Source organism: Polyodon spathula, chromosome 16 (assembly GCF_017654505.1).
Source record: "Polyodon spathula isolate WHYD16114869_AA chromosome 16, ASM1765450v1, whole genome shotgun sequence".
Classification (NCBI taxonomy): Eukaryota; Metazoa; Chordata; class Actinopteri; order Acipenseriformes; family Polyodontidae; genus Polyodon; species Polyodon spathula.
Window position 1 is genome coordinate 27,251,623 of NC_054549.1, and position 13,524 is coordinate 27,265,146.

General features: G+C 35.8%; 1 protein-coding gene across 1 annotated transcript in view; it reads left to right on the plus strand.

Annotated features, from left to right (window-relative positions):
* The window catches only part of LOC121328998 (copine-9-like), a 105,328-nt gene that overhangs the window by 7,813 nt on the left and 83,991 nt on the right, over positions 1 to 13,524 (plus strand). Inside the window, exons 2-4 of the mRNA XM_041274160.1 lie at positions 3,312 to 3,352; positions 10,942 to 10,988; positions 12,254 to 12,357. Coding sequence (XP_041130094.1) covers positions 3,312 to 3,352; positions 10,942 to 10,988; positions 12,254 to 12,357 — 192 coding nt within the window. The remainder of the gene's footprint in view (positions 1 to 3,311; positions 3,353 to 10,941; positions 10,989 to 12,253; positions 12,358 to 13,524) is intronic.

Consider the following 13,524-nt stretch of genomic DNA (forward strand, 5'->3'; position numbering starts at 1 on the left):
AACTGAGAATCCAGAATTATTGCCAGTGACTGGATGCATTGATTTCACAAGGTATAACAATATGACACATACCCCCTAGCAATATATATAGGTCTGGCATAAAGAGGCTTGGTGTGTATCTAAACGTTGTGATTTATCTAGCCAATGCAGAGTGCTGAAACTGGCAAAGAGCAAGCAACGGAGCATGCAATAATGCCAAAAGAGGCCGTGTTGAGGCTTATATCACATGGGCCTTAAAATATGCATTTTTTTAAATCGCCAACTCTGAAAGACCTTAAAAAATATTAAATATGTCCAATTGAACAAATAATTAGATCAATGATGTTAATTGAGTGCTTAAGTTGGAATGAAAACCAGAAGACCCTGCGGCCCTCAAGGATTGGAGTTTTACACCCTGCTCTTGATAGTCTCTACAAGTTACTTGGTCAGCCCTGTATATATAACGTATTGCATGTCCTATGAAAAGCTAGGTCACCATGGCCTTCATCTACAGCATGTTGAGAATATTCTATTTACAGGTTACTACGGCTACTGCAATTCCTTTGTCCTTGCACCTGGAGAGACAATAAAAAATAAAGTGGAGGGATGTTCAAATTAGAGTTGGTTTACTATTTTAAAGACAGCAGTACAATATTTACAACAGTGTCAGTCTGTCATTTAAATATTAACATAGGCCTGAATGATTTGAATATAGACCTGACAGACAAGACTTCCAATAGTTGAAATGGGAAGATGTACTCCATGTCAAAGTGTAAATTAAAATATGCTATACAATGTCATACAGACAAAGATCAGTAAGCAAGAATCAAGAGATTATTTTCTATTCAATTGACACATTATATTTTACCAGCCCTTTTTGCCGGGCCTTTTTGCCACAGAAACTATGTCTATTTTGGTACTGCTCTTGAGTTGAAACATAAATATTTTCCATTGTGTCGAGCAGACAATGGACTTACACATTTTCCTCTATATTGTAATAAAAGTAAGGCCTTAATTAAAATTCTTATACTGTTGGTGTCCACTCTGCTAACCCTTCTCTGTGATCTGGGATACTCTAAAAGATGGCTCTTACATGACTCATTGAGCTGCACAATTAACACTAGAACAAACAGAACATCTAAGGACCTATCTATATTATAGTTGCCAGTGTTGTGATTGAAACACCGTTATCGTTTATGATAGTATAATCTTCTACCTGAACTAATGACATTGCCTCTTCTGAAAATGAATTATTAAATAAATAAATAAATGAATAAAATTTTAAAAAAAAACTAGAAAAATAAACATTCAGCTCCTTTGATTTTAGATGAACCACAGGCAGCTCTTTGCACTGTACATGTTAATTGTCTTATTCCCACTGCTAGTGATTCTGAGTCAGAATCACTAGAGAAAATGCCACCATCATCTGAATCATTGTCTTGATTTTTTTTCAGCCTTTCCAAAACTTGTATTGCAGTAAGATCCCTTTTTCTAGCTGCCACGGTCACTCTGAATAAATAATTTAAAAACTGCATTCAAAATGCAAATGCCATTTTCAAATACCATTCAAAAGCAAGAATACCATGAGGGGTCAAAATTAGCCCTTGGTCCTGCTAAGTAGGTGTGTGTTTGTGTGTGTGTGTGTGTGTATATATATATATATATATATATATATATATATATATATATATATATATATATATTTAATGAGGTTAGAATTACCCCTTGGTTGTTAAAATATTTATTTAAAGATCTTTAGTTTGAAAAGACTGTAAAACCTGTAGTCTTAGGTAGAAGTAAGTGCTGTCAAAATTCATGTTGTTTTATACATGAAAAATGTTAAAGGAGTAGAAATATACTGCTTACCGCTGTTAGCTTTTTAGTAGGTTAAACTTGTTCGTTGGTGATGTTTTTTTTTTTGTTTGTTTTTTGTTGGATAACTGATAGTCAATATGGCCAGACAATAAGAATTCCCTGGTAGTCAGTATGGCCAGACATTAAGGTTGAATACAGTTAATCTATAGCAATTGAAGCATTGTCCTGCATATGCTATATACAGTGCTGTTGTTTATTTTCAATAAGGAGAGCTTAATTTTAAATCTCTCTATGTAATCTGATTGGCACTTTTTTGTTAAATGTTAAATAAATAAATGCTTTGAATAACATTGGTCCTTTGCAAAGCAGTGTGCTCTGTTTCCGAGTTTTAAAAACACACTTTGCATCTTTGCATCACGCCTAATCCTTCACCAAGGTCTTTCTAATTACATCACCTACAAGAAATTGCTAATGTAATCATCTTTCTAGACTCATGCAAACAGCAGGAATGGAATTGAATTCAGAAATCATCACAACCTACCCTGGCCATTTTAGAATCTCTTCTTAAAAGAGCTTGAATTCTCAAAAGAATCCGCAGTGACATTGGTTCAAAACTTAAACGTTCCTTAACTTTTTTTAATGAGAATATTTCTGTTAATACAGAATACAGTTTTACATTCATAATTATGTTTGTCAAACCAGCTGCCAAAATTTCGGTTTAGTACCTTCCATAAGGGTGTACAAGCAGTGGGGGTTTTTGCTGTCTCTTGTGGCTTATCTATCTGACGCAGAGTATGGAATGTGGTATTTGCACATAACAACCCATAGGTAACACAATATGATACATTTTCTTTAAATAACTGGCCATAGAGGGGGCTTTGTTGAAGCCCATGCATGCATATTGCATGGTGAGTTAACAAAGAAACACAAAGTAAAGGCCTCATAACACTAAACTATCATTTAAAAGGTTAAGCTTGCTTAAAATGTAATTTTAAAATATTATTCCACCTGTACTATTTTTTAATGACATTGTCAATCATTGTGAGTGGTTTTGACTTCTGTTGCTCCAAAATTGTCATCAATTTTCTCTGCTTCAGAATTGACCTTCCAATATCTGTCTATCTATTAATTCATGACACCTGTTCTAAGACCACTGCTTACTGAAACGCTTCAAACACTCCAGCCCTTATCTCCAGCCCTGACTACAAACAGATAACTGTAAAAAAGGTTATAGTATAATAATGTTATGACATTGCATTCACATAATTCCTCAAGAGTTCCATTATTAGCTGCTAACACGCCACAGCGATGCCATTATGCCTTAATATAAAACCATATTTCAATGCACCATAACAAACTTGTACTGAGACAACTGACTACTCAAGGCTCATGTCACACAGCACAAATAGGTTGTCTGAATACAAATATCAGACAAGTAGACTGTATTGTATTGTATTGTATTGTATTCCACCTGTGGTGATTGATTCCTTTTTTTCCTCTTGTACTTGTTTCCATAGGAACCTGCTGGATATGGACACCTTCTCCAAGTCTGATCCTGGTATGTCACACATGCTCTAAATACCTTTATATATGAAACATTTTCACAAAGTTGATTGCTAAGGTGCATGCTGGAGCTGTGACTAACAATCACAAAGGTCCTCAAATCTTGGGTTGGTCACCTCACTCTCTTTAAAGCCTCATTGAGAGAAACGGTTCTAGGGATTGGCTACTTTGTTACCTTTGGTAGTTCGAGAATCTTGTTGTTCATCGAACAAAGTCTACCATGTTTCATTCCATTTGACTTTCTCATCACCTTAGTCGGAATATATTTAAACAGTATTAACAGGGTGTATGAACTGTATGAGGAGGAAAGTGGATAACATTGTCTTCAAGTACACAAGAAAAAATGTGCTTCTCTGTTAGTCTGGGACACACATGAGTGGAGCGGGAGAGGTGGGAGGTGGTACTGCAAAATTGGTGGACACATAAAACAGCGTATGCAGCGGCGGTTTCCAAAGTAAATCATGGCCCTACCAATACAGCCAAACTGGCCCCAAATTATGGACTGGAGTTTCAGCGATGATGAGACGGAACAGGAAGAATTTCAAACTAAATTATGTGATGTTTAGCAGTATAAGTCCAGTATATGCAGTTCATTTATTAAAGAAAATATTGTTATTTACGGAGCAGGAAAGAAATGGGAGGAGTTGTACTGTCCAGCAGTATGTTTCCCATCATCTCAACGCAACCATGTCATTCATGAATAGTGAGCTTATTTAAAGAATACAAAATTGAAGTGTACATGTATCGCTTCACTCTGTGTTTGAGATTTCTTAGTTACATTTTAAATAAAAGGCAACGAAAGAGGTGTTAATTTAGTAGGACAACTCTTCATTATGCTTTTAAAAAAACTGCCTGAAGTTTTCCCCCCCCATCCCCCCCCCCCCTTAACTTTCTGTTAAGTGTCAAGAAATGTATTACCACTAACAGGCACCAGAGAAAACCAGACAGAAATGTTTTGAAGGTAATTTGGGATTAACATGTCTTCTTGATATTTTGCCGTTCTAAAATTCTGCAGCTGTGATACTTTTCAACAGTATTTTGTCATCAATGTGAGTTCAGTTTCATAAAAATAAATGGTGCGCAATATGCACTGCAAAATGCTGTTTTTTCCACACGGTACCGCACCACTCATGTGTGTCGGAATAAAATTAGTGGCGTTTAGTATTACACTTTTACATCTCAAATCTGTAAACCTTAGCTAATCAGTCATAAAGCCTTTGTAATGGCCTGTGACAGTAAATAAAAAGTAATGTAGATTTCAGGATACATTGATTTGAAACCCTAGTGAAATGTCACTTTGAAATTGAAAATATAAAATCTGAAACCTGGCACATTTTTTAAACTTTTGAAACATTATTATATATAGATATATATATTATATATATAAGATATATATATATATATATATAATATATATATAATTGGAGAGATAAAGTTAGAAGTTCCAAAGGCTGATGAGAAATGGAGTAACAAGCAATAGCTGCATCTCAAATGAGTGTGGTGATTATCTGATTCTGTCCAAATTTTGTATTTTGATACTGTATAGCGAGTAGCCCTGCATTTCAGTACTGGTTGTCTGGGGGATGTGGCAATCCAATTTCATTATAAAAAGGCCAGTAGCCCTTTCAGTTGCAGAGACAGGCACTCATGAGTGACATGAAAATTGATAGATAGTGTCAAGCTGGCTCGTTTTTGACCGGATCACAGATGTTAATTTCCAGTATCAGTAATTGAATTGTTAATTCTAGCAATTTTATCTTATTTATGTTGAAATTACCTGTCATATAAGACTCTAATCCAACGCAATGCTGTACATTTCTTGATTGAATTTAAGTTGATTGAGCTGTAAGCTTGTTTGATGCACGTACTGCGATCTCCATTCACAGTGCACTGTAATGCAATTAGGTTTAACTGTATTAGACATGCTGATGCGTGGCATGTTAGGGTTGTTTATTATTTAATAGACCAAACTCATCCAGTTAAGTAGAAGTACATGAGCACTAAAAGCCTTCTATAAGTAAATGATCTTGAAGGTAGGTGGCACAGTGATGGTATTGCCTTTACTACTGATGAAATTTGTGACAATAAGCAGAGTTGACTATTAGATAACCTATAATCTGGAACAATTGGCAATAGAACACAGAAATGTGGACACAACAACTATACCTATTTTGCTGTGGAACTTAAACTATAGCTCTAGGTTCTGCATTGATTACAATTCTTTTTATTAACAATATATCTGCAAGGTTTGTGTGATATCATTGTTCAGTGTTTAACAGGGTACATGTAAGGAGAACATTATGATCTATGATGTGAATTACAGTATACAGCACAACATAGCATAAACACTGCAATATGCATGTTAATAGTTGTCGTATGTTTTTAGTATTACAATGTGTTGCAGTACAGAGCACTCTGTTAAAAGCTAATTTTACTGTTAATATTCCTGAAAGTCCTGTACTGAGTGGGAATGGCAGCACAGTGGCACTACAGGATGCAGTGGTGACATTTTAATTTTTTCACATTGCAACTGTATTACAATGGCCTGAACCAACATGCTATAAACATCCACAACAATACCATGTCAGTACCGATGGTAAAATATGTGTAACATCCAATGCATACTGTCTTGGTATTTGCTGCAGGTTTGCTAATAGTTTTGTTAAGGTTTCTTGAGGTTTTAATACACTGGCAGTATAATGGTATTCCAGTGTTTTTTAAATTGTTCTCTAAGGGTTGTGATACATTGTCCATTTACTACTAAGGTATTAAGGACATTTTCCATTAAGGAAACCACAGAGTTCAGGTCATTCCCTGAATATATTCAGATTTACTGCAAATAGTTCTGTCCTCATTTTTATACCACCTAATGGAAAAGATCTGCATGTTCACTTAAGTGTATGCGATCCATTTTATTGGAGGCTTTGCAGCTGTCAGTGTTCATGAACTCTACAATCTGTCTGCGGTGGGTTTCAAGACATTGCATCCGATTTCCTTAAAGAAAGTGGCTTTTTTATTGTTCAGGCAGAACAGGGAGCAAACAGCAAAGAAGAATGCCATTGCATGAGTAGCGCATCAGCAACCATATCTCCTCAACACTGGGGTGCTGTTTAGATATTAACGCTAGCATTTTCTCACTGGTCCAGTGCAAACCTGGGTGATGCTAATTACACGTCATTTAGACTGCTTACAGTAACTCCATTATTAACCTAGAAACATAAAGGAAAACAGTAATGCGTCTTTAAATAAATGGGTTTATATGTGCAATGCTCCAAACAGTTTTAACAAACGTTTAGACCTATTCATATTTAATGACGAACTGCATGACAACGTTTTTTTACACAAGATCGGTAAGCTTTACTTTTTCACGGCTCTCTTTTTTAAATTTCTCTACCTTGAATAATAGTTTTCATGAGAAAAAAATGTAAACATGTTAAGATAGTAATAGACCCCCAAAAAAAAAAATTGTTGTTCTTTGTCAAAACCAATCAGTGATACTCAAAAGAGGGTAGAGAGATCCAATTCATTACACACTGTAATGAGTGTGCACTGCAATTGAAGCCTACTGTGAAAGGGAATATAGCTTTAAGTATTCTAGGCTGTTATGTCAGTTCTGAATTTACCCCCTATTGTGTGCTTGCAATAAGCACCTACTGCACTGAAAGCAACAGGCTCCATTTGTGAGAAGGCAGTTGTGACTTTATATCACTGAACTCAGTTCATTACAGTTCCTCAAACAAAAAGGGTACATCCAGAAGCCTAAAATTAAAATGTAAAATATACATTTAGAATAACTGCAGGAGAATACAAGGTTATGTGTTATTTGCATTAAGGTTAAGATTATTATAAATCATGAGAGCACTACTGGAGTCACCAGATGCAATTTATTACCAAAAATACATAAAAACTGCCCCATTTGTTGTTGTTTGCTACAGTAATGCAATATCTTTAGTTCAAATAGCCTTTTCATTTTTAAAACATAAAAAAATTGCTAATCGCTGTTAGTATCTAGCCTTTCCTATCTGCTTTGGCTATGTCTTCACTTGGGTTATATGAAAGGCTATTGCTTTTTTCTAAGAAATGTACTGATTGTTCTGAGGGTGTTCGAAGATCATGTCAATATGACTTGATGGGGAGGAATTATCACATTTTTAATGTAACGCCTCTTAAAGACAGAATAGCTGCATTTGTTGTAAAAGTAAAGTAACTGATAATCTTGAAAACAAACTAAAGCATAAAGGTAAGAGAAACTACCACCATCAACAAATTAAAACATTTTTAAAATGATGTGTTGAGCCAGTGCTTGCAAAGGGACTCTAAACTAATGCAATATTTCAGCTGCAATCAAAAGCTGTCTTTAACTCCTAGAAATTGGATTTCATAAGACAGTGAAACAGCATTATTGTCAGACACATTATTGTGATGCTGCCTTAATGTTTCTTGATCCTGGTGGGTGAGGTTAAAAGCTCTATAACCACAGCTTCCTGCAAGCCTTTTTCATAGTGGTTAAACGCTTGTTTGCCGTCCTGTGACATGGGCATATGTTACATTAGTTTGAAAATGCATATGATTATATTCAGAAATAAAACAGTGACTCTGTTTTACACACTCAAGCTATCTTGGTGTTGGGGAGTCTAGGGGAGTACAATCAGAGACAGGGTTAGAGCTTTCCGAAATGGAGATAAAGAATGCAAAGAATCCCCTATAAAATGATTTTATAATATAGTAATATTTGAAGTAATTCTTGCTTTGATTGTGAATATTTTGCATGGACTGTGACACAGCTACAGTATAGTGCAAATGTATATTTTACACTAAATGATTATCCCTTTTATTGCTTACCCCCTGGGGTGCATTGATGGATTCCCACTCTGTTGAAAGTAGCAGCCTGGCAGCCCCATGTTTTATCACAGTTGTCATAAACATAACTGTATTATTGGAGATACGTTAAAAATAAAAATAGAATCTTATGGGTTATTCACAAGGCTTCAGACACAGTGTGCGTTTCAGCAACACCATGAAAGAGGGTCACTGAAGAGTTCAGCATTATTGATTAGATATTTCTTTTTCATATTCTATGTTTTTTTTTTCAGCTTCTTTGTTGTAAGACTTAGACACCAAGCAGCTGGTGACAGTTACATAGACCACACACATCCAAGGAGGCATGCTAGGAGGCAATCAGAAGAATGCCAAGAATATTGGAACAAATTGCCTACCAGACCAAAACATATTGGCAGTTAAAGTAGTCTTAAATTGGATTTTTATTTTTCTTTTAATTGGGAAGCTGCAGGGACCCTCAAGTTGTCTATAGCCGTGTCACCTTACAGCCGCTCTCACTTTACTAAACCTAAAATACTGTATATATTCCTTTAGAAAAAAACCCTCTGAGTGTTTTAGAGAAGTGTGGAAGAAAGAACAAGTGTACCAAAAGCAGAAATAATTATAGATGAAGTTGGACTTGTTTTATACGTTGGTGTATTGGTTTGGTGATTTAAGAGTTAGCAGCAGGGTTCCGTAAATACAGCGTTACGCGTCCCCACATGTTGCTGCAACTGTTTAAATAACGTGCCTGTCATTTTTATTTTATTGTTAACACCCAGACAACGTTTTACACTTATAACTTTAAAGGGGTGTTGGTCATTTTACTGTCTAGGTGAATGACCTGGTTACCTATACTAGTAGGGGCACTGAACAGGCAACCAGTCAACCTGGGAGTCGACCAATCACGCGATTGTGAAATAATTGGAAAGCATGCGATTTCAGATGGACAGAAGTGCAGTACATTTTAGAACATAGTATTACAAAAATCCAATGGATGTATTACAGTAGATGGAATTACTTATCACTGTGAAGAAGTCAGGAACAGTTCTTCAAACCTTATTAAATCACACTCAGAATTAAGGGCCCTGTGACTCTGTGCATAGTTAATGTGCTTTGTGTATCATGGCACCAGTGGGGCTACATTTCTGCAGTAGTTACAGTTTATTTCCCTCCAGTATCAGAGTATGCCTCTATTGAGGGAAGTCGGTGGTCTATTAGTCAGTGTAAAGAGGCACTCCAGAAGAGGAGGAGATCTGCTTGTATCCCCTGCACTAGCTCGTGTTTTAATGTTATAGGCAACTTTCGTTAATTTGATCTAATAATAACCCAGCGCTATAATGCTTATTTTTGATATTTCCGTTTCATTTCTGCCTGAGGATTTGACTGCCCTTTCACAGGCCCATTATCTAAATAACAGCTTCAAGACAACGCGAGTATCTTCCACTGTCGTTATTTATTAAGTGTCGAAGAGACAGGAAAGCAGGCAGACGGGAGAAGATAGGTCTGATTTTACTGTCATTAAACTGATGTCAAAGCACATTTGAAACCTTGTCATTCCCATTAATGCCAGCTATTCAGTTATATGGTTTCCATTTGTTTAAGTAGTTGCTGTGTCCCACTCAAAACCACCCCCTACGTTATGTTTAAATCACCTGGCATTTGAGATACTGGCAATTAGGAGCCCCTCTCTACGAACCACTTCGACTACACTTCAGCATTTCACATAATGAGAAATCTTTTATACTTCATCTTACGCTGTATATACTGAAACAGCTAATGTATGTGTATCTATCTATCTATCTATATATCTATCTATCTATCTATCTATCTATCTATCTATATATATATATATATATATATATATATATATATATATATATATATATATATATATATATATATATGTATTAATTCAGAGTCCTTGGCTTTTACAAAGAGAACCTTTTGAAATACACTCTCTGTTGGTCCTTAGAGACCATTTGAAAGCAATGCACACTGTGTGCTGTGATAGGAAGTGGGATGTGCTGACCACTTATGAGCTGATTCGAGTTGACCATGGGAAAATTACCCCATTTGTTCATTAAGAGACCTTTTCAAAAGATGGAAGACATTTGGATTTAATAAGTCATTAGGACACAGAGTGTAACATGGATTCACAGTATGACTTGTTGGTAGGAAGCAGGTGGTAGGAAAAGATACATGCTTTACAAATGTATAGAAAGATCTTTAACACCTATGCTTGGATGAGTATATTGATATGTTTCATTTCTACTGCTAATTGCAATGCATTGAATCTCATGAGCACATGGCAATGGATTTGTCTTTATAAGATCCTTCATATGGCTCTTTTTAAATGTTGGATTTACGATAGAAATGGAGGGTCCCGAGTGAATGCAGGTGAATGCAGGACCTTCCGTTCTATTGTACAGCTTTCTTCAATTTGTTTTATCATGGGAATCAAGACAATCATATATACTGCAGTACATGTACTAAATCACACTCACCATCAACTTCAAAATAAGTGGTGCTTATGAATGGAAAAATGTATTTTATATTTAAATTCATTTTTTAAATAATCTATTTCAAACTATGCTGCAATTGTAGTGAGTATACTGTAAAGATTTAAACGTTTCAAGAGTATCTAATAATTAATAAGCTGCCTTATCTCCCATGTCTTCATTTAAAGTGGCATGGTAACGCTTTAGTACAAGCTTGCTATGGTATGTTTGCTGACAATAACCAATATATATATATTTTCTGCAGTGGTAGTGCTCTACGTGCAGGGAATCGGGAGCAAGGAATGGAGGGAGGTGAGTACTAAATCATCTAGTTCTGCTTGTTTGTTTTATAGTAATGTTGATGGCAACAAAATGACACATGGTAACAGATTTTTAAGAGAAGGGATTTGTTTGAAAAATACCAATTAACGTATAAATGCTCTAGTTTGACTGAAATTATGGCTGCACACCCCTAGTGGTCATTTTCCAAACCAACTCTCTTAATAAATCCAGATTTATTTATTTTGCTGGATCAATTAGCAAGGGCAGCAAATAGTGATCTAAGCAGAAACAACAATAGAAATATAATGAAAGCAAGCCAGATAGAAAGTCTGCCTTGAATTTGGCAGGGGTCTCTGCCCCGATATTTCTATGCCAGTTCCCCAGGGAAGCCCTGGTTAAGAAACTAGTCCAGTCAAACTGCGCTGTGCATTTAAAGTGAGTGCAGCTCACATAGTAGTTTCATACATTTCCACGCTGTCACGTCTATTCACTATAGATGTCTCAAATGTGTAGTTTTGTAGCTGTTTTGTAGCTGCTAAAATCATAAAGAATACTATTCTGTGAAAAATTATTTTTTTAGAATAAAAAAAATAGCTTAAACCTTATGAGGACTCGTACGCCTCAGCCATGGATCCACACGATCGATAAAAAAAAAAAAAAAAAAAAAAGTTGTGGCTTCTGTATTAAAAGTTATTTCTGCTATAAAAACTGGAATTTAACTAGTTTAAATGGCTGTCACAAAGACGGCTGCAGTGGGTGACTTCAGACCAGAAACAGGGACCAACACAGAACAGAACTGGTTCTTCAATTTCCAGGAATGCCGTTAACCGTCCTTTAGAACATACTGCATCTTTTCTCTTTATATTGATTGATAAAGCTGATTCTTAATGCCTGCAGCAAAGAAGCTTTTGTTGAAAAGAAAGTCAAGAGTTGCAGGTTTGCTTATGGAGAAAAGTATTTGTTGTTGAGATAGACAACATTTTGGATTGCTTGTGACAAGGGGATAGGAAATGATGCACAATGCTTTGTAAAAGGCTTGATAAAAACTAGTGGAAGTGAGGTGTTTTGAGCTTCACTGGAATCAATACACTATCACTAGCAGTTTGCACGGCTGTCAGCATGTGGCTCTGACGACAGCTAGGGATTCTTGATTAGCTGTTGATCCTCAGTGGATAAAAACCAAGCCTTGCAAAGTCTTCTAGCTTTAATTGACAGCTGATGGCTTCTGAAAAATCCTCTTCTGCAACATGCAATTACTTTTCTCTTCTTTGTCTCCCCCCCCCCCCCACCCCAAGTTTGGAAGGACTGAAGTGATTGACAACACATTAAACCCGGATTTTGTGCGGAAATTTGTTCTCGACTTCTTCTTTGAAGAGAAGCAGAATCTTCGATTTGATGTGTAAGTAAAATAACAAGCCGCCATTTTTACAACTGATTGGGTGCTATTGTTGCTATGCTTTCATCTAACATTGGGACTGAGTTGAACCCAATCCTGTTTGTCTCCAGCAGTAGCAGACTATAGAAACCTGCATTCAGGTGGGACTCTGTCAAGCCCCGTTAGGGATGCAGACTGGTAGAATTCAGTCTCTCCACCGCACTCTAATACCTAATAAATGTCCATTAAGAAAGAACACTAGTTCATGGATCTATTAGACAGTCAGCAATGCTTCTATAAATGGGTTAGCAACAATATTAGACAGCTTTATATAAAAACATGCAATCTAAGGCATTTAAAGAAACTTTACAAAATGACATGAAGTTTAAAAATATTACTGTCTCATTCAAATGTTTTTGTAATTACCTGGTAATCATTGTTAGTAATTGTCAAAAACCTTTGTTAACCCCTATATAAATGTTTTATAAACAGATCATTTAACTAGTGTGACTGATTTTTGATATCTGATGTTGTGGCAACTAGTTCAGTTTTGTACTGAAACCTTCAGTGTATTTGCATTATGTTTCCAGAGCTAACATTCAGGTGTTTGAAAGAAACAAATTCCATCAAGATTCATTGTCTTCTGAGACAGCCAGCTGTCAGTCAAGATTTATTTCTCAGCCAAGAGGCATGTTGTTTGAACTGAATTCAGTACTTACAGTAGTTAAACTGTTTGAAATAATAGTTCACCAATAATTCTCATCACCATGCTCTACTAATTAATATGTCTACTATTAAGCATTAAACAAATGCAAGACCTATTTACTGCATGTGATCTGGAAGAACACTCCTGAGCATTGTTATTGGATGTTAAAATAATCTTTGCTATATTTACTTGGACCATTGCAGTAAAAAGCCTTGTCAAGTAAGATAAACGGTTGTCTAGTGTATTATGTTGTATTTTATCTTAACAGCTTTATCAAATAATCCTGAGGTACATAAACCGCTTGAGAGGAACCGAACATAGTGTTATAATTCAAAGCTCATTATGCATCAATGGAGTATTGCAGTGTCGTAATAAAAGAAAATAAATGGATAAATAGACTAGATACCAGGATGCCTGAAGTTTTAAATAGAAAGGAACCATCGATTGTTACATCATTAGTTATATATTGAATGACATCACAAAGT